The sequence below is a fragment of the Drosophila virilis genome, chromosome 2 (genome assembly GCF_030788295.1).
Source record: "Drosophila virilis strain 15010-1051.87 chromosome 2, Dvir_AGI_RSII-ME, whole genome shotgun sequence".
NCBI classification, from domain to species: Eukaryota; Metazoa; Arthropoda; class Insecta; order Diptera; family Drosophilidae; genus Drosophila; species Drosophila virilis.
The window spans coordinates 35,540,452-35,567,902 of NC_091544.1; the positions used below are offsets into that span (position 1 = coordinate 35,540,452).

The 27,451-nt window shown below is 40.3% G+C and overlaps 1 protein-coding gene across 1 annotated transcript; it reads left to right on the forward strand.

Moving 5' to 3' along the window:
• The first annotated feature begins 5,113 nt into the window (after positions 1-5,113).
• LOC138910869 (uncharacterized) lies at positions 5,114-9,160 on the forward strand. The gene is made up of 4 exons (XM_070206692.1): positions 5,114-5,244; positions 6,524-6,702; positions 7,418-8,005; positions 8,058-9,160. Exons 1-4 carry the CDS (start codon positions 5,114-5,116, stop codon positions 9,158-9,160), a joined length of 2,001 nt encoding a protein of 666 aa, XP_070062793.1.
• Positions 9,161-27,451: the final 18,291 nt, after the last annotated feature.

Consider the following 27,451-nt stretch of genomic DNA (forward strand, 5'->3'; position numbering starts at 1 on the left):
CCGGCACGCACTGACGGAACTGATTGTGTATCACTACCATGTGAAAATGAAGCATCAAAACGTGGATGCAATGATAGGCGATATCAGGACCAGATTTTGGATAACAAAGCTGCGTCGACTGTTGCGTACAGTAATTTCTGGATGTAGTGTGGGCAAACTACATCGAGCGCAGCCGGCGCTACCTATAATGGGTCCTCTGCTAGAGGACAGACTGAAGGCCAATGGATGGCCATTTAAGTTTACGGGAGCGGACTATTTTGGACCAATTCATGTGACGATCGGACGTCGAAAAGAAAATAGAAGTTGTTGCCTTGTTTACGTGTCTGGCAACACGGGCCATACATTTGGAACTGGCACATGACCTGTCAACTGATTCCTGCATAATCGTGATCAGAAACTTTCTTTGCCGTCGCGGAGCCGTACTGAGGTTTTGAAGTGACATCGGAAAGAACTTTGTTGGGTGAGCAATCTTCTGGAGGCATTGACTGGATCTTCAACTGCCCAGCGAACCCAGCTGAAGGGGAAGCCTGGAAAAGGATGGTGCAGTGTGTTAAGAGACTGCAACGCCACAAAGTAATAGAGGTGGCACCAAAGCAACACGTACTGGAGAGTTACCTGATTGCGGCCGAGAACGTTGTGAATTCTCGACCGCTTACCCACTTGCCGGTGTCCGTGGACCAGAAAGCCCCTTTAACACCGAACGATCTCCTCAAAGGAGTGGACAATCTGCCTGACACGACCGCTATCTACGAGCAGCCGAACGAGAGATGCGCGACGAGGAAACAGTTGCCGTTTTTGGAAGCGGTGGGTCTTAGAGTACCTGGCTACACTTGTGCGACGCGTGAAATGCTGTGCACGCTTTGAGCCGATACATCATGGTGATATGGTGTTTATATGCGACCCGGTCGTGCCACGCAGAGAGTGGCGAAGGGGCATAGTGGAGGATTTCTATCCTGGACCAGATGTACTGCCTCGACGCGCCAGCGTGGGTGTGGCGGATACCATCGAGTGCGACTGATGGATGACTCGTCATGTGGCTAAACTATCCATACTGGATGTGAGTGAAGCAGGGCCTTCACGGGGCGGGGATGTTGCGATTGTTTAGTATTAAGTATATTCTGAAAGTGTATAATTTTGGGCTCTGAATCTACGGACACACTGTATTTGGCTTGCTGCCGCCATTACTTAACTATCACGTCTTGCATTACGCTGTCTCTATTAACATCGAAGTAACATGGCCGGTGGCCAGGCGTAAACCTTGCATTGTTTAAATTGCAACTCCACCTTCGTTTGCCACGCGACATCAATTAATGCATAAATAGATCAATTCAGCTTTTGAGTATTTTTTGGCAGTTAGTCGGCAGACTTCTAAGAAATCGTTGTAAAACCCTGCTGAAAATAGCTCTGCAAGTGGCAAAAGTACCCGCGCAGCATTAATTGACAGCAAACAACGTAATGAGCAGTCTTGTCGAGCGAACTACATAGTTTCTTCAACTTTTCATGCGATAAACAAATATTAGAAAACGAAACAATGAAGGATAAACGAAAGAGTGGTTTGAAGTGTTTTATTAAGTCGTTAAGTTTCCTTAAAATGATTGCCTTCGCCGTCAATGGGTCTCAAAATGTGAATTACCTGGCAATACCGATATTGACAAAGCGTTAATCTGCGATGGTCAGCCTGAGATTGTTTGCCTCCTTAAATTTGAATTTTAATATAACTAGGGCTAGGGGCAGAATTGACGCCTTCACTTTCCTTTAAGCAAGACGATAATATCGAAACATTCTCGGCATTTAAAACAACAATATCACAATAGAAACTACAACAAGAATTGATTGTGAGCACGTTATAGAACTATCTGATTCAGGAAGTTTAGTAAAAATATGACAATATAATAACCCGGAAAAAACAAAATGCCATTTAAGTAACCATGTGGGGTTCCCTGAATTATATGATAACATTTCACTTAGTGCGGAGAAAGATAGTCAGGACATACGTTTTTGTCCAAACTGTTTGAAAAATAATTATATTACCAAAAAAGTATTGGAAATTTTTCCTAAAATGTACAAGGGAATATAAGCAAGTCCAGCATTATAAGAGAAAGTTGCATCGGATGCAAATTTTATTGAGAAGCGAAAGAATAAAAAAAGCAAGTTATTTCAAAAAAAGCAGGAAAAATATAAATATATTTGCAATACAGTTGTGAGGCAGCTACTATAATAAGCCTAGAGTTTTGAACTCACGGCAAGGAGCCGACGTTTGCATCGCCAAGGACATGGCAAGGAGTTATTGGCAATATTATCTGATATTTTTTTTAGTTCATAAGCATCAACTGTAGTAGTATAAGGGAATATATTTGTTAGAGGCAAGAAGCCGTCGATATTATAATTAACATTAACATTAAAGGGCAAGGAGCAGTTAACCGCATAGTCTGGGTAATATTGGAATAAGTGCAAAAGTTGAAAGCAAGAAGTCCTTCATAGTTTGAATTTAACCGAAGGTTGTCACAGGAAACCGTGCGTTGCCGATCAGTTGCTAAACACCGCCTTCAATTCGGCGGCGAAGAGCGAAAGCTCCGAGGCGACCTTGCGATGGCTCGTGGCGAAGTTGAGCGGCCGAGGCAAGCGCACGGCTCGCTAGCGCGCGTGCCAACTCTTTGGAAAAGACTATCGAGGTGAGTAAACGTGCAGGGAAAAGAGGAGTAAAAATACAAAATGCAAAGATGTGCAGCGAAGCACTAGGGCTCCGAGACAGTGCGGCAAAGTTTAAGTTGAGGAAACATAGTAGGGTAATGATTAATAGAACGGTAAATAAAGAAAAAATAAAACTAGATCCACAAAAAAATTTCAGTTTTTATGGTAAGAGGTCTTTATGAGAATTGGATATTTGTCTTAAGTTTAAAATTAAAGTTAAAACGCCAGATTGAAAGTTTCTTAAGAACCGGTTATTCATTGGGTCTTAATATAAAAGCAATTGTATGCGACCAAGGCTCAATAAACCGTGATGCTTTTATAAAATATGGTGTCAATAAAGAAGTTCGTTATTTTACCATCGATGACAAAAAAATTTATGGTATTTACGACGATCCTTATTTGTTTAAGTCTCTTCGTAATATATTAATGCGAAACTCTCTCGAAACTCCTGATCTTAGAGTGTCATGGCAAATATTAGTTAAATTATTTCAGATTGACCCTGATATCACTTCCACTTTATTTTTATTTCTAAAGCTTTCTAGGAAACATGTATACCCCAACTATTTTAAAAACATGAAAGTTAAATACGCTACTCAGATTTTAAGTCATGCAGTAGCTACTGCCACGAAAACATTAATTCAAAACGGCGATTTTGCTGATTGCCAAGATATTGCGCTCTCGACAGCTATATTTATTAAAAGGGTTAATAAGCTTTTAGATTGTTAAAAAGCAATGTACTAAAAGATAAAAACCTATTTGAATCAGCTTTACAGAACAATAATATATAAGAAAAGTACATTACTGAAATGCCAAACTAATTCATGAAATGCCGTTATCTCAAAACGGTTTATTGCATTAATGGCTTGATTCTCACAATAAATTCAGTTTAAAGCTATCACAAGACATTTAGAGGGAAGATTCAAATGTTTTCTTTCTAATTTTGTCACGGCTAATCAAGATGCATTGGAAAACTTTTTTAACTACTAAGAGATAGAGGTATTACATATAGTAACCCAAAGCTTTTTGAATTCAACGCGATAATTTCGAAAATGTTGTCTATGAAAATCTTCACAGCAAAAATTTCATCAGGTAACTGTCAACCAAATGGAGAATTTATGCTTGTAAATGTCATAGAACTGGCCAATGAAAAATGCAAAGCCTTCGTGTTGAGGACGAAGAACATTTGTCCTATCACGAGTTCAGCATAGAATATTTCGACGAATGTAGTATGCGATAATGACGATCTCCCGTCTGTTGCGATTAGTGCAAGTAGCGATAATGCATTGCGGTATGCTGCCGGATTTGTTTTAGATTTTTAAAACTTAAAGATCCCCAAGACGATTTTTATTTGTCTTATTAAACATTGTTATAGTATTTTCCAGACGATTTTTCAAAAGAGTCAACATGTTAGACAAAAAAAAAGAAAAGAGAAATGACGATTTATGAATACATTTCGCGGAATAAGTACTTTAAGAAATTCGCAAATTGGTTCCCCGAATCTCACAGCTGCAGTCACCACAGAAAATATATTTTAAATTACGTCCTGCAGGTTTGTTCAGAGATAACAGTATTTGGGTTATAGAGAAACTATGTGGCTTATCTGAAAATCCAAGCAGTGCACGGAAAGAAAAAATTTTACAATCATAATGTGTTGCAATAGAGGCACTATTTACCTATTTTTATGGATATATAACAATGGTCGGAATATAAAAAATGTCCAGAAGTGAGAAAAAAATGCTCAAGAATGAAACTGATATTTTTTTGATTCTTCAATGCGGCCGCAAGTCCGCCGCAGGCATGCAAAAAAACAAAACAAAGACCGTGCCCGTCGCCGTAATTTACGCACCCATTGATAAAAATATTTCTGTCCCACGACAAACCCTTGATCAGCTCATTCGCACACATTTGTGAGTGTGTGTTTGTGTGCGTGCAGACCTCGAAATTCAGAAATGCCAAAAACTATAAACTTTGTCAAATTTGCATCGGGCAGGTAGACAGGCAGACCACCAACATGCACTCAAACGCATAAATGCTTCCATCCATATAGAAAAGCGCGTAAGTGTGCGTGCTTGGCCGGCCAACGTTCAAGTACCCTTACCCTTTCAACAAGCATGGGAAATAGCAATTTGGCATGTGCCATATGTAAACAGGCCAAACCTTTTAATAATATCACACAATTGCTTACTCGAAAAGGTGTGCGTGTGCACAAACAACAAGTCGTAAAAATTGAACAATGTCAATCTTTGGCCTTTTCTGAAAATTCTTACAAGCCGACGATGAATTACCCTTGCAGAAATACGATTTACATATTTTTGTGTTTTAAGCAAAATTGGTCCCTACAGAAAATAGAAAATAAACATAAATATTTCATTTAGGTTAATTAATTAAGTATTGAATAAAATAAGATCAAATTCTACACATTATGCCTGACTGGACGAAGAAATACATGATAGAGCCGACTGGCAACCGCCGAAAATTCCAAGAAGAATTGCCCAACGGGCCAACAACATCAGCAACGACGCCGCTGCCAACGCCGCTGCCGCCAAGCCCCAGGTTACTAAGGCTAGAATTGATTTAAGTTTTTTCAGTTGAAAATTAACATCAAATAAAAAAAGTCTTGTTTCCCTAAAAATTATATTTTTTTCATCGTTTAATAAACCTTGGAATTAACTGGCGCCCGAGCAGGGACAGGCTCGTGTTACAACAGAACAAAACGCTTCTTCGTGCGCGTACGTCGGTTATACGCCTAAATAAAACCAGTGCAACTCTCGTCGATTAACTTCAACGATTAGTGAAATTCGCGAAAGGCAATTGGAACTTAATTGTTCAAATTTGCCCATCGGTGGACAACGCATCTTGTAAGGCCCGCCCGCAGGATACTCTCAACGAAGACTGGTCGCAGGATCCCCAGTAGATACCCAAAGGCTTCAAAATAAATGAAATCCGGACCGGCAGGGGAGGTTGCCACATCAGGAATAGTACTGTATGTTAGAAATTAAGTGAAACACAAAAAACAACAACACAAAAAAATTAACACTAGATTTAAATATACTTCGAAAATATCTTAAAAAATACAATAAAAGTAATATATCTCGTTTATGGCTAATGAAAGTAATTAAGTTAGGCCCCCAATAGTATCGGATCAACCACAGTTAGGCGGACATAGCTTGAACAGACAGTTATAGAGTCACTATTGATACGCAGCCAGCGTAAAATATAGTAGAAACCATCTCCGAGCTGAGTAGGATGACACAACAGTCACCCCACGCTTGAACGATGGCCAGAAGATAGCTACCACGGCGAGTGAGACACAGCCGAAACGGACAAGTACAACGGTGAGCACTGTATCAGAAATGCAATTTCCCGTTGTTAGCAGTGCGCACAAGTGTACAACCTGCCGGTACTGTGCCAGCGGGAGGCAGTGCACGAGCCAGCATGTTGACAGGAGCGCCAAACCCAAGCACGCAACTCTTAAGTACGCAAGTCATGGATTTGATGAAGAGAGTCGCTGCATTAGAGCACGAGTGGCAGAGGTCAAAAACTGGTTATGCACATGTGAGTACAGTTACTAAACCCCTTAGATTGTTTATTGTTGGCGCGAGTGGTACAGCTAATCTGCCGCCATATTTGATCGGAGCTTTGAGTGGAGAGCCATCGTCGAGTGGAAGTTTGAGTGAAACTGCAACTATGAGTGTAGTCCCAAATTCAAGAGTAAGTTTGAGTGAAACAGCGATTTTGAGTGGAACCCCCATTTTGAGCAGATTGCACTCTTTGAGTGAGGCATTGCCAACGTCATTGTGTGGAAATCTGGGAACACAGTTGCAAATGGTAGGACGAGCTACAGTTGTGGATTACTGTTCTACAACATCAAGCTGCTCGACGACATATTGCTCTGCAGGCATTGCACAGCCAACGGTCAGCTACCCTCCGGCACAGGAGAACCAAGAAGCGATAATTTTGGAGCCAACGCAGGTAACTGGGAACTTCGCATGGACGACTCCCAGGAACGATGTATGCCTGCCACGCAAATTAGCAGATCAACCCGAGTTTGGAGGCCAACCTCAGGATTGGCCTATATTCTTCTGCGCGCTTACGGAAACAACTTTGGAGTACAGCTGTACGAATCTGGAGAATAACCAGCGATTGTTAAAGGCACTCAAAGGCGAAGCACGTGATACTGGCCGCCCAAAACAGCTAATACGCAGCCACCTAATTAGTATTTGAGAGGTGCGGGTATGCTAAACAGAGGTGCAGGTATGCTTGCCGCCTTTCTACAATCGGCTAACGGGGAGTAGCATTTAGCGAATCCTACACTGATGGAGGATTTGGTCGCTAAGCTACCATCAAGCAAGAGGGTGGAATGGGCCAGATATGCAGCTGCGATTAGACCTTTTCCAGCTGTCATACATTTCAGACCATGCCAATGTGGTATGTACGATTGTGCACGTCGATAGTAAGGAGCGAAGGCGTAGAGTGCTGCAGGGCGTCACCGAGGTCGCACCAAACAGTATCCAATCTGTAATGGACAACACGCAGTCTAGTTTTCGCTAAAAAGCTGGGTATTCGTAAAAAGGCACCGGTTTTGTTTCTCGAGTCTACGTGTTGACCACATGGCAAGAGTTGTCAATAGGGCCAACGATTGCCAAGTGCCAAGTGCAATGGATGCCGGAAGAGACATCATCAACTTTTACATGATCATGATGCCATGAGTCACAATGCACCGCAGCCAGCATACTGGACGGATGCCGCAGCCAGCGGATCCTCAAACGATTCCGCAAATTGCCAGTGACGTTGCACGGGGCCAATAAGCGGATCGATACGTACGCACTCCTCGGGGAGGGCTCGTTTGTATCGATGATCGACAACGAGCTACCGCGTGACCAAGACGTAAAAGGGGAACGCAGGCAATTAAACATACAGTGGTTTGGTGGAAGAGCAACCAGAGAGCCGACCACAGTGATAAGCATGGAAGTTAGTGGAGCGGACAAACGTAAACGTCATGTGTTGCGAAATGTGTACACCGTGTCCAACCTGAGCTTACCAATGCAAAGCCTGCATCGACGTGACGTCCAAATGTCGGTCAACGGCGCACCGATGAAACCGTATCACGGGGCGGTACCAAAACTTCTGATAGGATTTGACCATGCTCATCTTGGTCTCCCAATGCAAACAAAAGTTTTGCCCCACAGGGACCATATGCCGCAGCCACCGACCTTGGATGGGTGGTTTTTGGGCGGTAAGATGTCAACCGACGGCAACGTCATCAAAGTCATGCCTCCTAGCAGTGTCGCAGGAGGATGCAATCGAAAAGATGGTAATCGACTATTTTGATATCGAAAACTTCGGTGTGAAGCTTACGCCACCAGTCGCAGCCAGCGACGATGCACGAGCACAGAGGATACTCGAAGACACCACGGTGAAAATAGGAGAACATTATCAGACGGGTTTATTAAGGAACCCTGATAATGTTGAGTTGCCGCGAAGCTATGATATGGCATACAAGAGATTGGTCAACATTGAGAGAAATATGAAGCGTATCTATCGGTTTAAACAAGCCTATATGAAAATTATGGACGACTATGTTCATAAAGGATATACTCGACGATTGAAGCAGCATGAAGTCGCTTTAGCTAACAGCGACAAACTTTGGTATCTACCACACTTTGGAGTTGAATATCCATATAAGCCTGTTAAGATAAGACTGGTGTTCGACGCGGCAGCAAAGACTGGTGATATTTCATTGAATTCGGTATTATCCAAGGGGCCTCAACACTATAAGTCACATCCAACTGTTCTCTTCCATTTTCGGGAAGGTGCCGTTGGCGTTTGTGGAGTCATCCGAGAGATTTTCCATCAAGTGTTAATTCGACCACAGGATAGATGCGCCAAGCGATTCCTGTGGCGAAACGGCGATGATCGCCGGGAGCCTGATGTTTATGAGATGAGGGTAATGACGTTTGGAGCAGCATGCTCGCCAAGCGCCGCGCACTATGTGAAGACCTTAAATGCCCTGAAGTTTCAGGATTCAGATCCTCGCGCGCTCAAAACTATTTTTGAATGCCTCTATGTGGACGACTATGTGGATGGTTTTGATAGTGCAGGCCACGCCATCACCATATCAACGAGTATAAGAGAAATACATGCAAATGCTGGATTTGAATCATGCCAGTTTACTTTCAGTTCGCCCACTGCAGCTGACGCGTTGACGTTGGGCATGTGTTGGCAACCAGCCACGGACGATTTCAAATTCAACATGAAGTACCACAAAGTACCCCTATGTGTGCTAAATTTGGAGCGAATTCTTACGAAGAGGGAATTTTCGAGCTTGATCATGTCAACACTCGATCCTCTGGGATTTCTTAGCTGCCTCATGATAACTGGAAAGTTACTAATGCGTGAGATTTGCCGACGAAATGTGCAATGGGATGAACCCTTTCCAGATGAGATCGCCCGGGCCTTTAGCAAATGACTTCAGGATATGAACAACGTGGAAGGATTTCGGAGCTCGCGCCTTTACTGCGGCCAAGCATCTGTGCGGGCTATACAGCATGTTTTTGTTGATGCTAGCCAGTCAGTATTCGCAGCTGTGACTTATTTGATGATTACCTACGACAACAACGATGTGCGAGTATGCTTCGTATTTGCCAAGACGAAATGTGCCCCAAAGAAGACGATGTCAATTCCACGACTGGAATTGCAAGCAGCCGTGTTAGGAACGAGGCTGATGGACACTGTCCTACGATGATGAAGAAGAGATGCCGAGTAAATTTTCCTTAGTTGCAGCAAATAAATTTTTCATTTCAGTTCAGAGATTCTCTAGCTATACCGCATAGTGCGAGAGGGCCAATAATCTTGTCACACCGGCACGCACTGACGGAACTGATTGTGTATCACTACCATGTGAAAATGAAGCATCAAAACATGGATGCAATGATAGGCGATATCAGGACCAGATTTCGGATAACAAAGCTGCGTCGACTGTTGCGTACAGTAATTTCTGGATGTAGTGTGGGCAAACTACATCGAGCGCAGCCTGCGCTACCTATAATGGGTCCTCTGCTAGAGGACAGACTGAAGGCCAATGGATGGCCAATTAAGTTTACGGGAGCGGACTATTTTGGACCAATCCATGTGACGATAGGACGTCGAAAAGAAAATAGAAGTTGTTGCCTTGTTTACGTGTCTGGCAACACGGGCCATACATTTGGAGCTGGCACATGACCTATCAACTGATTCCTGCATAATCGTGATCAGGAACTTTCTTTGCCGTCGCGGACCTGTACTGAGGTTTTGAAGGGACATCGGAAAGAACTTTGTTGGGTGAGCAATCTTCTGGAGGCATTGACTGGATCTTCAACTGCCCAGCGAACCCAGCTGAAGGGGAAGCCTGGAAAAGGATGGTGCAGTGTGTTAAGAGAATGCAACGCCACACAGTAATAGAGGTGGCACCAAAGCAACACGTACTGGAGAGTTACCTGATTGCGGCCGAGAACGTTGTGAATTCTCGACCGCTACCCACTTGCCGGTGTCCGTGGACCAGAAAGCCCCTCTAACACCGAACGATCTACTCAAAGGAGTGGACAATCTGCCTGACACGACCGCTATCTACGAGCAGCCGAACGAGAGATGCGGCACGAGGAAACAGTTGCCGTGTTTGGAAGCGGTGGGTCTTAGAGTACCTGCCTACACTTGTGCGATGCGTGAAATGCTGTGCACGCTTTGAGCCGATACATCATGGTGATATGGTGATATGGCGAAGGGGCATAGTGGAGGATTTCTATGCTGGACCAGATGGAGTGCCTCGACGCGCCAGCGTGCGTGTGGCGGACAACAATCGAGTGCGACTGATAGATGACTCGTCATGTGGCTAAACTATCCATACTGGATGTGAGTGAAGCAGGGCCATCACGGGGCGGGATGTTGCGATTGTTTAGTATTAAGTATATTCTGAAAGTATATATTTTTGGCCTCTGAATGTACGGACACAATGTATTTGGCTTGTTGCCGCCATTACTTAAATGTTAAGCTCATTATTGTCGTGAGTTCGAAGGCCTTAGGAGGAAAGACTGCGGGAAGAATCTAAGGGAATATATGTATCAAAGTTCTAACCTATGTAATCCGTTCAGAATAAAACACTTGCACTAGCACGTTTCACATTACGCTGTCTCTATTAACATCGAAGTAACATGGCCGGTGGCCAGGCGTAAACCTTGCAGTGTTTAGATTGCATCTCCACCTTCGTTTGCCACGTGACATCAAATAATGCATAAATAGATCACTTCAGCTTTTGAGTATTTTTTGGCAGTTATTCGGCAGACTTCCAAGTAAACGTTGTAAAACCCTGCTGAAAATAGCTCTGCAAGTGGCGAAAGTACCCGCGCAGCATTAATTGACAGCAAACAACGTAATGAGCAGTCTTGTCGAGCGAATTACATAGTTTCTTCAACTTTTCATGCGATAAACAAATATAAGAAAACGAAACAATGAAGGATAAAAGAATGAGTGGTTTGAAGTGTTTTATTAAGTCGTTAAGTTTGCTTAAAATGATTGCCTTCGCCGTCAATGGGTCTCAAAATGTGAATTACCTGGCAATACCGATATTGATAAAGCGTTAATCTGCGATGCTCAGCCTGAGATTGTTTGCCTCTTTAATGTTGAATATTTATATAACTAGGGCTAGGGGCAGAATTGACGCCTTCACTTTCTTTTAAGGAAGACGATAATATCGAAACATTCTCGGCATTTAAAACAACAATATCACAGTAGAAACTACAACAAGAATTGATTGTGAGCACGTTATAGAACTATCTGATTCAGCAAGTTTAGTAAAAATATGACAATATAATAACCCGGAAAAAACAAAATGTCATTTAAGTAACCATGTGGGGTTCCCTGAATTATATGATAACATTTCATTTAGTGCGGAGAAAGATAATCAGGACATACGATTTTGTCCAAACTGTTTGAAAAATAATTGTATTACCAAAAAAGTATTGGAAATTTTTCCTAAAATTTACAAGGGAATATAAGCAAGTCCAGCATTATAAGAGAAAGTTGCATCGGATGTAAATTTTATTGAGAAGCGAAAGAATAAAGGAAGCAAGTTATTTCAAAAAAAAGCAGGAAAAATATAAATATATTTGCAATACAGTTGTGAGGCAGCTACTATAATAAGCCCAGACTTTTGAACTCACGGCAAGGAGCCGACGTTTGCATCGCCAAGGACATGGCAAGGAGTTATTGGCAATATTATCTGATATTTTTTTTAGTTCATAAGCATCAACTGTAGTAGTATAAGGGAATATATTTGTTAGAGGCAAGAAGCCGTCGATATTATAATTAACATTAACATTAAAGGGCAAGGAGCAGTTAACCGCATAGTCTGGGTAATATTGGAATAAGTGCAAAAGTTGAAAGCAAGAAGTCCTTCATAGTTTGAATTTAACCGAAGGTCGTCGCAGGAAACCGTGCGTTGCCGATCAGTTGCTAAACACCGCCTTCAATTCGGCGGCGAAGAGCGAAAGCTCCGAGGCGACCTTGCGATGGCTCGTGGCGAAGTTGAGCGGCCGAGGCAAGCGCACGGCTCGCTAGCGCGCGTGCCAACTCTTTGGAAAAGACTATCGAGGTGAGTAAACGTGCAGGGAAAAGAGGAGTAAAAATACAAAATGCAAAGATGTGCAGCGGAGCACTAGGGCTCCGAGACAGTGCGGCAAAGTTTAAGTTGAGGAAACATAGTAGGGTAATGATTAATAGAACGGTAAATAAAGAAAAAATAAAACTAGATCCACAGAAAAATTTCAGTTTTTATGGTAAGAGGTCTTTATGAGAATTGGATATTTGTCTTAAGTTTAAAATTAAAGTTAAAACGCCAGATTGAAAGTTTCTTAAGAACCGGTTATTCATTGGGTCTTAATATAAAAGCAATTGTATGCGACCAAGGCTCAATAAACCGTGATGCTTTTATAAAATATGGTGTCAATAAAGAAGTTCCTTATTTTACCATCGATGACAAACAAATTTATGGTATTTACGACGATCCTTATTTGTTTAAGTCTCTTCGTAATATATTAATGCGAAACTCTCTCGAAACTCCTGATCTTAGAGTGTCATGGCAAATATTAGTTAAATTATTTCAGATTGACACTGATATCACTTCCACTTTATTTTTATTTCTAAAGCTTTCTAGGAAACATGTATACCCCAACTATTTTAAAAACATGAAAGTTAAATACGCTACTCAGATTTTAAGTCATGCAGTAGCTACTGCCACGAAAACAATAATTCAAAACGGCGATTTTGCTGATTGCCAAGATATTGCACTCTCGACAGCTATATTTATTGAAAGGGTTAATAAGCTTTTAGATTGTTAAAAAGCAATGTACTAAAAGATAAAAACCTATTTGAATCAGCTTTACAGAACAATAATATATAAGAAAAATACATTACTGAAATGCCAAACTAATTCATGAAATGCCGTTATCTCAAAACGGTTTATTGCATTAATGGCTTGATTCTCACAATAAATTCAGTTTAAAGCTATCACAAGACATTTAGAGGAAAGATTCAAATGTTTTCTTTCTAATTTTGTCACGGCTAATCAAGCATTGGAAAAATTTTTTAACTACTAAGAGATAGAGGTATTACATATAGTAACCCAAAGCTTTTTGAATTCAACGCGATAATTTCGAAAATGTTGTCTATCAAAATCTTCACAGCAAAAATTTCATCAGGTAACTGTCAACCAAATGGAGATTATATGCTTGTAAGTGTCATAGAACTGGCCAATGAAAAATGCAAAGCCTTCGTGTTGAGGACGAAGAACATTTGTCCTATCACGAGTTCAGCATAGAATATTTCGACGAATGTAGTATGCGATAATGACGATCTCCCGTCTGTTGCGATTAGTGCAAGTAGCGATAATGCATTGCGGTATGCTGCCGGATTTGTTTTAGATTTTTAAAACTTAAAGTGTTTTATTAAGTCGTTAAGTTTCCTTAAAATGATTGCCTTCGCCGTCAATGGGTCTCAAAATGTGAATTACCTGGCAATACCGATATTGACAAAGCGTTAATCTGCGATGATCAGCCTGAGATTGTTTGCCTTCTTAAATTTGAATTTTAATATAACTAGGGCTAGGGGCAGAATTGACGCCTTCACTTTCTTTTAAGCAAGACGATAATATCGAAACATTCTCGGCATTCAAAACAACAATATCACAATAGAAACTACAACAAGAATTGATTGTGAGCACGTTATAGAACTATCTGATTCAGGAAGTTTAGTAAAAATATGACAATATAATAACCCGGAAAAAACAAAATGCCATTTAAGTAACCATGTGGGGTTCCCTGAATTATATGATAACATTTCACTTAGTGCGGAGAAAGATAATCAGGACATACGATTTTGTCCAAACTGTTTGAAAAATAATTATATTACCAAAAAAGTATTGGAAATTTTTCCTAAAATGTACAAGGGAATATAAGCAAGTCCAGCATTATAAGAGAAAGTTGCATCGGATGCAAATTTTATTGAGAAGCGAAAGAATAAAGGAAGCAAGTTATTTCAAAAAAAGCAGGAAAAATATAAATATATTTGCAATACAGTTGTGAGGCAGCTACTATAATAAGCCTAGAGTTTTGAACTCACGGCAAGGAGCCGACGTTTGCATCGCCAAGGACATGGCAAGGAGTTATTGGCAATATTATCTGATATTTTTTTTAGTTCATAAGCATCAACTGTAGTAGTATAAGGGAATATATTTGTTAGAGGCAAGAAGCCGTCGATATTATAATTAACATTAACATTAAAGGGCAAGGAGCAGTTAACCGCATAGTCTGGGTAATATTGGAATAAGTGCAAAAGTTGAAAGCAAGAAGTCCTTCATAGTTTGAATTTAACCGAAGGTCGTCGCAGGAAACCGTGCGTTGCCGATCAGTTGCTAAACACCGCCTTCAATTCGGCGGCGAAGAGCGAAAGCTCCGAGGCGACCTTGCGATGGCTCGTGGCGAAGTTGAGCGGCCGAGGCAAGCGCACGGCTCGCTAGCGCGCGTGCCAACTCTTTGGAAAAGACTATCGAGGTGAGTAAACGTGCAGGGAAAAGAGGAGTAAAAATACAAAATGCAAAGATGTGCAGCGGAGCACTAGGGCTCCGAGACAGTGCGGCAAAGTTTAAGTTGAGGAAACATAGTAGGGTAATGATTAATAGAACGGTAAATAAAGAAAAAATAAAACTAGATCCACAGAAAAATTTCAGTTTTTATGGTAAGAGGTCTTTATGAGAATTGGATATTTGTCTTAAGTTTAAAATTAAAGTTAAAACGCCAGATTGAAAGTTTCTTAAGAACCGGTTATTCATTGGGTCTTAATATAAAAGCAATTGTATGCGACCAAGGCTCAATAAACCGTGATGCTTTTATAAAATATGGTGTCAATAAAGAAGTTCCTTATTTTACCATCGATGACAAACAAATTTATGGTATTTACGACGATCCTTATTTGTTTAAGTCTCTTCGTAATATATTAATGCGAAACTCTCTCGAAACTCCTGATCTTAGAGTGTCATGGCAAATATTAGTTAAATTATTTCAGATTGACACTGATATCACTTCCACTTTATTTTTATTTCTAAAGCTTTCTAGGAAACATGTATACCCCAACTATTTTAAAAACATGAAAGTTAAATACGCTACTCAGATTTTAAGTCATGCAGTAGCTACTGCCACGAAAACAATAATTCAAAACGGCGATTTTGCTGATTGCCAAGATATTGCACTCTCGAAAGCTATATTTATTGAAAGGGTTAATAAGCTTTTAGATTGTTAAAAAGCAATGTACTAAAAGATAAAAACCTATTTGAATCAGCTTTACAGAACAATATTATATATGAAAAATACATTACTGAAATGCCAAACTAATTCATGAAATGCCGTTATCTCAAAACGGTTTATTGCATTAATGGCTTGATTCTCACAATAAATTCAGTTTAAAGCTATCACAAGACATTTAGAGGGAAGATTCAAATGTTTTCTTTCTAATTTTGTCACGGCTAATCAAGATGCATTGGAAAACTTTTTTAACTACTAAGAGATAGAGGTATTACATATAGTAACCCAAAGGTTTTTGAATTCAACGCGATAATTTCGAAAATGTTGTCTATCAAAATCTTCACAGCAAAAATTTCATCAGGTAACTGTCAACCAAATGGAGATTATATGCTTGTAAGTGTCATAGAACTGGCCAATGAAAAATGCAAAGCCTTCGTGTTGAGGACGAAGAACATTTGTCCTATCACGAGTTCAGCATAGAATATTTCGACGAATGTAGTATGCGATAATGACGATCTCCCGTCTGTTGCGATTAGTGCAAGTAGCGATAATGCATTGCGGTATGCTGCCGGATTTGTTTTAGATTTTTAAAACTTAAAGATCCCCAAGACGATTTTTTTTTGTCTTATTAAATATTGTTATAGTATTTTCCGATTTTTCAAAAGACTCAACATGTTAGACAAAAAAAAAAAAGAAGAGAAATGACGATTTATGAATGCATTTCGCGGAATAAGGCCTTTGAGAAATTCGAAAATTGGTTCTCCGAATATCACAGCTGCAGTCACCACAGAAAATATATTTTAAATTACGTCCTACAGGTTTGTTCAGAGATAACAGTATTTGGCTTATAGAGAAACTATGTGGCTTATCTGAAAATCCAAGCAGTGCACGGAATGAAAAAATTGTACAATCATAATGTGTTGCAATAGACGCACTATTTACCTTTTTTTTGGATATATAACAATGGTCGGAATATAAAAATGTCCAGAAGTGAAAAAAGAACGTTCAAGAATGAAACTGATCTGTTTTTGATTCTTCAATGCGGCCGCAAGTCCGCCGCAGGCATGCAAAAAACAAAACAAAGACCGTGCCCGTCGCCGTAATTTACGCACCCATTCAAAAAAATATTTCTTTCCCACGACAAGCCGTTGATCAGCTCATTCGCACACATTTGTGAGTGTGTGTTTGTGTGCGTGCAGACCTCGAAATTCAGAAATGCCAAAAACTATAAACTTTGTCAAATTTGCATCGGGCAGGTAGACAGGCAGACAACCAACATAACGCATATATGCTTCCATCCATATAGAAAAGCACAAGTACCCTTACCCTTTCAACAAGCATGGAAAATAGCAATTTGGCACATAAACAGGCCAAACCTTTTAATAATATCACACAATTGCTACCCGAAAAGGTGTGCGTGTGCACAAACAACAGGTCGTAAAAATTAAACAATGTCAATCTTTGGTCAATTCTGAAAATTCTTACAAGCCGACGATGAATTACCCTTGCAGAAATACGATTTACATATTTTTGTATTTTAAGCAAAATTGGTCCCTACAGTAAATAGAAAATAAACATAAATATTTCATTTAGGTTAATTAATTGCGTATTGAATAAAATAAGATCAAATTCTACACATTATGCCTGACTGGACGAAGAAATACATGATAGAGCCGACTGGCAACCGCCGAAAATTCCAAGAAGAATTGCCCAACGGGCCAACAACATCAGCAAAGACGCCGCTGCCAACGCCGCTGCCGCCAAGCCCCAGGTTACTAAGGCTAGAATTGATTTAAGTTTTTTCAGTTTAAAATTAACATCAAATAAAGAAAGTCTTGTTTCCCTAAAAATTATATTTTTTCATCGTTTAATAAACCTTGGAATTAACTGGCGCCCAAGCAGGGACCGGCTCGTGTTACAACAGAACAAAATGCTTTTACGTGCGCGTTAGTCGGTTATACGCGAAAATAAAACCAGTGCAACTCTCGATTAAATTCAACGATTGGTGAAATTAGCGAAAGGCAATCGGAACTTAATTGTTCAATTTTGCCCATTGGTGGACAACGCATTTTGTAAGGCCCGCCCGCAGGATACTCTCAACGAAGACTGGTCGCAGGACTCCCAATAGATACCCAAAGGCTTCAAAAAAGATGAAATCCGAACCGGCAGGGGAGGTTCCCACATCAGGAATAGTACTGTAAGTTAGAAATTAAGTGAAACACAAAAAACAACAACGAACAGCTAACACAAAAGTGAAATAGAATTATAAGAATAATAAACACAAAATATTGTAGAACAATAAACAAGATAAAGAAGTGTAAAACGATAAACAAATATAAGGACTACGAACGCAGTATAAATTACTTTTAACTTTGCGACTCCCAAGGGACCCTCCAAAGTATCAGGAAGAAACCAGCCACTGGTTTTAAAAAAGAAAACAAAAACGATCAAAAATTCAATCAAAATATAGAGTAAAATAAATTAACACTAGATTTAAATATACTTCGAAAATATCTTAAAAAATAAAATATAAGTAATATATCTCGTTTATGGCTAATGAACGCAATTTAGTTAGGCCCCCAATAGTATCGGATCAACCACAGGTAGGCGGACATAACTTGAACAGACAGCAAAAACGACATATTAACAGACAAAACGAACATTTACAAAATAGAGTCATGGCGAATAAAGCAGAGCAGATGATAGCAGCCACGGCTCGCCAGATTTTGGCACAACAACTGCCGACATTAGTAAAACAGTTAGTCAACCCCTCTAGGAGTTTAGTGACGTAGACGACCAAACAATAACTGCCAACCACGTTTTGAGTGACTTAGAAGAAGAGTGCCGATCGCATACTCTCAGCCTATGCAGCTGAGGCAGGTTCGCCAAAATACTTTGGCATATTGCACACAGTGAGAAACGAAATTACTGGCAATCCCGACACGGCCCTCGAGTCGTATGCTGCACTATGCAGACAAAAGAGATCTGGAAACATTAGAATATCAGATGACAATGTTAGTGCAAGGTAACAACCAAACAGTAGAAGAATTCTACCAGGTCGTTTATAACCAGAGTAGGTTCTATGAAATTAAATAGGGAATCCGAAACCCTTATGACAAAAAAAAATACCGAAATAAAGCATTAGATAGCTTCATTAGAGGTTTGAAGGCAGATTTACCACGGATTCTTGAAATAAAGGAGCCAGCAGATCAACCTTCAGCCCTTCACTATTGTTTAAAACTAGAGAATCAAAGCTATGGCACTAACACGGCTTTGAATAGAAATCAACAGACACATGCCAGAAACCCGAATAGAAATGTACCACCACCTACACTGCCACCCCGAACAGCCCATCCTTCTTTCGCCCAAAACTTTTAGGGCACCACCCATTATCTTCAGGCCCCAATTCCCGATCCATACACCTTGGCCAACCTATACAAACCATGGACCACCTACCAGACACAACCACAACAGGTATACGTACACAACAGACGTTCTGCACCAAAACCCCAACCACGTCGTGAGCCAATGGACGTGGACCAAAACATGTGTACGAGGATGATAAATTACACGAACAGACCCAATTTTGAAGTAGGGAAAATACCTCCACCACCAGCAAACGCCACGGACAAAAAACGAAGAAATTTAAACATATAAACAGGAGAAGAACATACCGAGACAGAAAACACCGACAACTATGTGACCATGGAGGAATACGTACAATCAATGCTAAATTACGAACAGCAGACTGATAACGAGCAGCCATTAAACAAATACGCCCAACAAATTGAAGAAACAGATGACGGACAAAATACACGATACGAATACTCAGACATTAGTTTCTTAGGATAAAGAGCTCCTCTTCCTTACATAGAATGTAACTCAAAATATTAATAGATACAAGATCAAACCGAAATTACGTCCAACCGAAATTCGTGTCCGAACCTATTTTAAACGAAAAACCCTTCGAAGCCGTCACAGTCCGCGGAATCATTAAAATTACACACCACAAGTTCGCTAATCAGTTCAATAGAAACGATATAGAAATAAAATTCTTTTTCTTACCCACCATAAAATCATTCGACAAGAGAGAGATGATTTTTAGAGGACGGAATCATCCGACCCTCCCGATCCCCATACAATTCACCAGTATGGATTGTTCCGAAAAAATATAAATGCCTCCGGGCAAAAGAAAGATCGTATGGTTATAGACTACAGGACTCAATAAAAAACTACCGCAGACAAATACCCCATACCCGAAATCAACGAGGTACTAGCACAGCTAGGCAATAACAAAGTTTTCTCTGTCTTAGATTTGAAAAGTGGCTTTCATCAAATACCCCGTAAGGTGTCAGGACCATTCAGTCTCAAGAATGCGCCATCAATTTTCCAGAGAGCTCTTGACGACTTCCTTCGTGAGCATATTGGAAAATATGCTTCATTTATATTGACGATATCATTATCTTTAGCAAAGATGATGAATCGCATGCGCAGCACCTTGCCGCCATATTCAGAACTCTACAAGAAGCCAACATGAAATGTCAGTTGGACAAATGCGAGTTCTTTAAAAGCAGAGTAGAATTCCTGGGATTTGTCATCTCAGACAAGGGGATAGAAACTAATCCAAACAAAATTGAGACAATAAGGAAGTACCCACTTCCAAAAACACTCAAAGATTTAAGATCGTTTATTGGCATGGCCAGCTATTATAAGAGGTTTATAAAAGACTTCGCCAAGCTGGCAAAGCCCCTTATCTCTCTTTTAAGAGGGGAAGATGGACGTGTGTCCAAAAATAAATCAGCTAAAAAGCTCATTAATCTCACCGAAAAAGCGATCGAAGCATTCAATAAAATAAAAAATTCCCTAGTTTCGAATGAGGTAATACTCCATTACCCGGAAATAATTTTATCTGACATGAGATGCATCCAACTTTGCTATTGGGGCTGTCCTATCCCAGAAAAAGCGACCCATTTGTTTCCTCTCTAGAACTCTCTCTAAAATAGAGGAGAACTACGCCACCAATGAAAAGGGGTATGTTGGCAATAATTTGGGCCTTAAAAGCCCTTAAGAATTACCTCTACGGTAAAGCGAGTGTAAAAATATACACCGACCATCAACCCTAATCCACTCTCTTATCAGTTGAAACGGCAACGCTAGGAAAAAGAGGTGGAAAGCTTACCTAGCTTACCTTACTCCTCTATAAGCCAGGTAGGGATAACATTGTAGCCGATGCGCTATCACGTATTCCTGTGATCGATAATATTGGATCAGTGGCCTCCACCCAGCACAGTGCATCAGTTCAAGCAACAGCTTAATTCCGAGCATAGAAGCTCCAATAAACATATTCAAAAAACAGATATTTCTTAGCAGAACCAACGAAACAAATTACGAATTCCATATCCCATTTAACAGGCATACAATTACTCGACCAAATTTCTCAGAACACGACCTTACGCAAATACTGAAAACTCATCAAAACCCATCCGTAATCAACGGAATAATAACCTCAGAAGAAATAATGAACAAAATTCAACATATATATCCCCAACATTTTAGTATCTCCAAGATTAAATTCACACAGTCTCAAGTAAAAGATTTAACAAATGAAAATGAAAAATGAAAAAATGAAGAACAAGATGAGGAGATATTGGTTACAAACAACAGAGCCCACCGCAACGCACTAGAAAACAAAATGCAATTGTCCGAATGATTCTATTACCCAAAAATGAAGCAACGATTAACAGAATTAGTCAAACAGTGTCAGGTTTGTAAAGAAGACAAATACGATAGGCATCCCACCAACCCAAAAACTCAAAGATACACCAATCCCCAAATACCCAGGACATACAATCCACATCGACATATACACGACAGAAAAAACGTAGTACTAACGGCAGTAGACAAATTTTCAATATTAGCTCAGGTACGAATAATTAAATCTAGGAAAATAGAAGACATTCAAAAACCACTTTATGAAATCCTTTTTTATTTTGGCGTACCTAAAGTCGTTGTAATAGACAACGAAAAATCCCTTAATTCAGCCTCAATCACTTTTATGATGCAGGACCAATTTAATATATAAGTTTATTAAACACAACTTTACAAAAGCACAGTGAATGGTCAGGTAGAAAGATTTCATTCAACACCATCAGATATAATGAGATGCAACAAAAGAAAACAGGAACACAGAACATTCGAAGAACTACTTAACAAATGATTATACGACTACAACTACACTATACACTCTATAACTAACAAGAGACCATTAGACATATTCATCGGCAGAAACGTGATTACAGACCCAGACCAATACGAAAAATCTAGGAAGGAGAAAATTAACAGACTCAAATAGAAAAAATCGACTGACATGCAGAATCATTACAAAAAACGTAAAGACATACGAACTTATATACCAGATCAAGAAATATTCGTCAAAGTCAATACCAAATTGAGTACCAAATGCATATGCAATGCATATATATATTCTATTTTAAAAGCTATATGTCAACTGTGGTGACTCTAGCTCTATGATTTACCAAAATAGCCCAAAAAAGAGTATATCGATATCGATTTTTATCGATTGCTTGGAAACGGAGTAAGTTATCGACTATCGGAAATAAACTCGATCTGCGCGGAGCACCTAAGAGCACCTACATCTAAAATTTCATGTCTCCAGCTCTTATAGGTTCAGAGTTCCTTGCGTTCATACATACGGACGGACAGACAGACGGACATGGCTAGATCGATACGGCTATTGATGCTGATCAAAAATATATATACTTTATTGGGTCAGAGATGCTCCCTTCTGATTGTTACATACATTTGGATTTCGCACAAATACAATATACCGTTATACCCATTTTTAATGGGTTCAGGGTATAAAAATCCCAAATTTAGAAGAAATAAAATGCAAAAATACTATAATAAAGTGAAAAACAATATAATAAATTTAAAATTTAATGAACTGTTTCATTGTAATAAAAGAATCTATGGCATAAACAACAGTTGTAAAAGATACCATAATATTAAAATTTGTAACAAATCAAAACTTCAACGGCACTAAGAACTAAGATTCTTTCCCTTGAAGCACATCAACAATATAAAAAATATGCAAGAACTACAGACGCACTCTATAGCAAATAGAGTCGGTTTCATAACCCAGTTCACAGTTGCCATCCTTCTGACCTTTGTATTACACGTAATGAAGAAGAATAAGAAAAATATAATACTGCAACTGAAAAAGGAACAAGAGAGACCCAAAAAAGAACCAGCTTATATCCAAATACAAAATACAGATGCCAATAACCTCAGGTTCAACAACATACCTTTCTTCTGATGATCGCTTGAGGACAAGCTTAAGTCAAAGGGGGAAGAGTTAACAACAAATAAATTCATACAGTCCCAATAAGAAGCATTGCAACACCTCATAAGAAGTGCAGCAAAATGCTGACTTGGAAAATTCCAAGAAAACGTGCCCAACGCGCTAACAACATCAGCAACGACGCCGCTGCCAACGCCGCTGCCAACGCCGCTGCCAACGCCGCTGCCAACGCCGCTGCCGTTAAGCCACAGGTTACTAGGGCTAGAATTGATTTAAGTTTATTCAGTTGCAAATTAAAATTATATAATGGAAGTCTTGCTTTCCTAATATTGTATTTTTTCATCGTTTAATAAACCTTGGAATTAACTTATATATTAAGAAAATGCATCAGCCGCAGCCACGTTGTGCGCTGAGCGAGATGCGGCTTCATACTAAACGTTCTGCTTCCGAGCCCGGCGTTCTCTGTGTGGTCACACTAAAATGGTCGCAGGTACCCTTGGGGTTGCCTCGTTTCGATTTCGCCATTTGGTATGTCTATACATTGTATGAATAGTGCATATATATATTATTCTAGAAGCAACATATCATGTTTGGTGACTCTAACTCTTATTATTTACCCAATTAATTAACTATAATCTTATAGGTTCTGTGATCCTTGCGTTCATACATACGGACGGACAGACAGACGAACGGGCGGACATACAGACAGACGGACATGGCTAGATCGACTCGGCTATTGATGCTGATTAGGAATGTATATACCTTATGGGGTCGGAGATGCTTCCTTCTGTCTGTTACATACATGTGCACATTGCATAAATACATTATACTCTTTTACCCATTTTTAATGAGTTCAGGGTATAAAAAAAGTTCGCTTGGCAGGGTTTGAACTCGCAACTGACCGCATTACTTGCCGCCGACTCTACTAAGGAGCCACACCAGCTAACAAAAGTAAATAAGTAAAGAGTTTTCCCCGTAGGTCTCGAACTCGCAACAGACCGCAACACTTGCTATGCCTGTACTCAACAGCCACACCAACAATCTTGTATTATTGAGAAAGAGCGCATTGAAATAGAAGCACAGAAAACAACTGGATGTGTGTTTACATGTATACAGGAACACTTGCAATTCGCGCTAGATTCCCCATCCAATTGCTTAGTTAAACATAGCTTTGGTTTATTCTTAATGCAATTTTCGCCAAAATAAAGGAAACGAGTGAAGGTGATTTAAATGGTCTTCATCAGCCCAGGTTGGTGGTCATGCTCCCTCAATCTGTGGATATTCAGCCAGACATTGTTTTCCTTCAATATGTGCGTATAAGTAAATGCATTTTCTTAAAATTAGTAACAATCTCAATCTCTCTTATCTCCTATTTTTACAGGATATCTTGAAACTTCTATTTGTGGTATCATACAAGTGTTTCTTTCTTTTTAAGTTCACAGGTGCTACCCGCTTGGTAATTTAACACACACGTTGGCTTGATTAATTTTAAAGTTTAATGTTACAAATGCAAGATTTGTGGCGGGCATAGAAGAACTTCAACTCGTTTTCGCGCGTTGCAAACCCGCCGTTGATCCCTCACAGAATCGAACTTCCCGTCTTTATTTTTGGGTAGCAACATCATAGGTGTCGAAGTTCGGCACAAGCATACATTCAAAAATGGTCACCGTTGCTGCCTATATGCACAGCTGCATTTTTAGGTTAACAGCCCAGAATAGGGCCAAGGGCATTAGCAAGCGCCTCCGATCCGCTGTCCTCCTAATCTTTTTATGAGCGAATCGCATGCCCACGATCGGTCGAATGCGTTACCCACCCTTAGCACAGGGGATCGCAAGCCTCCCGTTGCCACTCTTCAATTAATTAGGAGCCGCCGTGTGCCTGGTTTCACCCCCGATACTCTGACGCCATGACAAGATATATAGAAGATAATAAAGAAGGCTACTACAACAGAATGAAATATCGGCGCTGATGATTGTGTCAAATGTAACGATCTATAGTCGACGGCATAAGTATTTTGACAAAGCTTATTGCTTTTTTTGCGTTTAGCTCTGAAGAACTGTTCCATGTAACGATTATTATTTCTTTTGCAAGACAACGAACAATTAAATATTAAGTAGCTATTAAGTATTTTTCTTCTTAACAATAACGCCTTTCCTTCCGGGGACAGATTGATCGGAGAGTCCATTGTTTTCCAGCAGGACAACGCGCCAAGCCATGAGGAAAAATTTATTTTAATTTTTTTGAATTAAAGTGGAGTTGACACGATGGATTCGCCGCCCCAAAGTCCTAATATTGATATTATTGAAAATGTATGGGTTATATCAACCAAACGCGATGAACAGATTTAACAAGGACGCGATAAGAAACTATTTCTAAAGTCCGAGCGCTCTAGACGGATATTCCGTTGGAATATATCCACAAATTGGTAAATTCGGTTCCCGGACGACTGCAAAAAGTCATGTGTTAAATGGGGATATATAAGTTCTTAAAAACAATAATCAATATATTTAAATATATTCCTTTGCCCATTTTTTCCATCCTAAAGTACGTGTTAAAATACTTTCGAACCTAACATTTTTGATAAATCAATTTTTGCTTTTCAGATTAACTCTTTTGTTGGATATCAGCTGCGCCAGATGCGCAGACCCAAACTGCCCGTAGATATGATGCGGCCTGCGGCGTGGTTACCAGCCGAGGCGGCTTTGAGGGTTTTGCACGATTGGTCGTTATATTGAGATTAGCAAAAGAATCCCAGTTGACAAGCGGGGTTGTTCATTTTAAACCTCAACCATTATTGTACTTAACCTAAAAAACTACAATTATTAATTTGACCTACACAGAGCATACGTCCGTTGAATTGGACTGACGCTCACAGACATCAACATATGTTGCAAATTCCGCTGTTGATAAGCGTGAAAATTCAAAGCTCAATAGAATTTCAAAATACAAGGAAAATAAGATAACTTAAGGTAACAGGACTGAATGCCCGAGCGCTTGAGAGAACCACTAAATTAAACTTAACTCAACCGTGATAGCGCGTGATTTATTGAGTGATAAGACATTACACAAATGAGGCCGATCTAAGCACAGGTGCATTTTTGTTAATAGCTCTTTTCATGCGCTCTCTTATAACACGCGCTCTTAAGCTGGCGCGATTGTTCTTGCTGATAGGTTGTAGGCCAAACATTCTCCCCCCTTTGATGATTGCAGCATTCATCATCAAATTTACATCGGCCAACTGTCAGATTCTCGGGCTTGGTACCTTAACTTAAGCGGAAAATATAAGAGTACAATTTAACATTTACGTAAAGGTCAGGTGTTATTATCAAGCGAGTTCTCTTGTATGGGTAATAGACAGAGGTTTGTTACTGGCCGTTTAATAACACCTGTTTGTGGGGGTGGCGTCATAAAGTATTTTTCAGGTATTGATAGAAGGAAACCAGTGGTTTTTTTGTAGTATCACTTTATTAGAAAATAATTCGGCTGCATATAAAGAGCTCTGAATTTGAAGTGAGTTTTCATATTTTTGGTTGGAGCTATGGAGGTGAAAAGGAGACCATAAGGAGAGTGGTGAGCTTAGTTGGGATCGTATTAGTGAGAGAGTCTCTCTCAGTGAGTGAGTCTGTCTCACTGAGTGACTCTTTCACAGTGAGTGAGGCTCAGTCAATGCTATGTTCAGACTAGCAATGAACAGGCATGAACATTCTCCCCACTCTGGCAATATGCAGATTGCAAGGATTCCTATTGCGTGTATGTGCCAGAACGTATCCATCCAAATTTAGAATTTTTAGCAATCGGCAGACCGCATTTGCTCGGGTGGTATGATGTCTGGGTAGACGTCGGCGCCGAGTACCAAAGGTACTGGAGATGGGCGGAACCAGTCGTTGTCCGCCAGAACTACGTTGCTGAACGGGCTCTTCATGTCCGCTCTGCTAGCTTGGGTTGGAGTTATGCAATTCAGTTGCGGGTCAGCCATCAAGACCACCTCTCGAGACATCTGAGTTGTTGGAGCGTAGCACGGCTGTGAACACTCCTTCTGCGCCAATGCGTGTGACGGAAAGGCCATAGGCCTTTGCCACGGTTGCATTAATGCGGCTTACTGAACAACATGGATCGATTAGGGCCCGAGTCTCAAGGCTCTTTTTTCCGGTGTCGGGGAGCACTATGGCGGTGGGCAGTTTACTGATCCCCTTGTGCTAAAGAAGGGACGTAAGCGACCGTACAGTAAAACGTCTCGGGCTTGGGGGTGATGTGCCGCTGGAAGTAGAGGAGCTAGAACCTTTTCTTGTGGGCCTGTTGGCTGACCGAGAGGGTCGAGCGCTACGAGTATCACGCATGTGAAGTAAGGTGTGGTGATCCTTTTTGCAAATTTTGCAATTGGCTCCACTGCGACATGACTCCCCTGAGTGCTGATGAGCCAGGCAGTTGCAACAATATTTATTTATTATAACGACTCGGAGGCGCTTCTCGGGCGAAAGCTTCAAAAAAAGCTGGCACTTGCGTAGTGGATGCTTCTACACACCCGGCATCTAAAGGAGTCCGTTCCTAGGCGTTGGCTTGATCTCTTCGTTGACGGTGCCATGCTGGTTCTCTACAGAGGAGTGAACTGGAG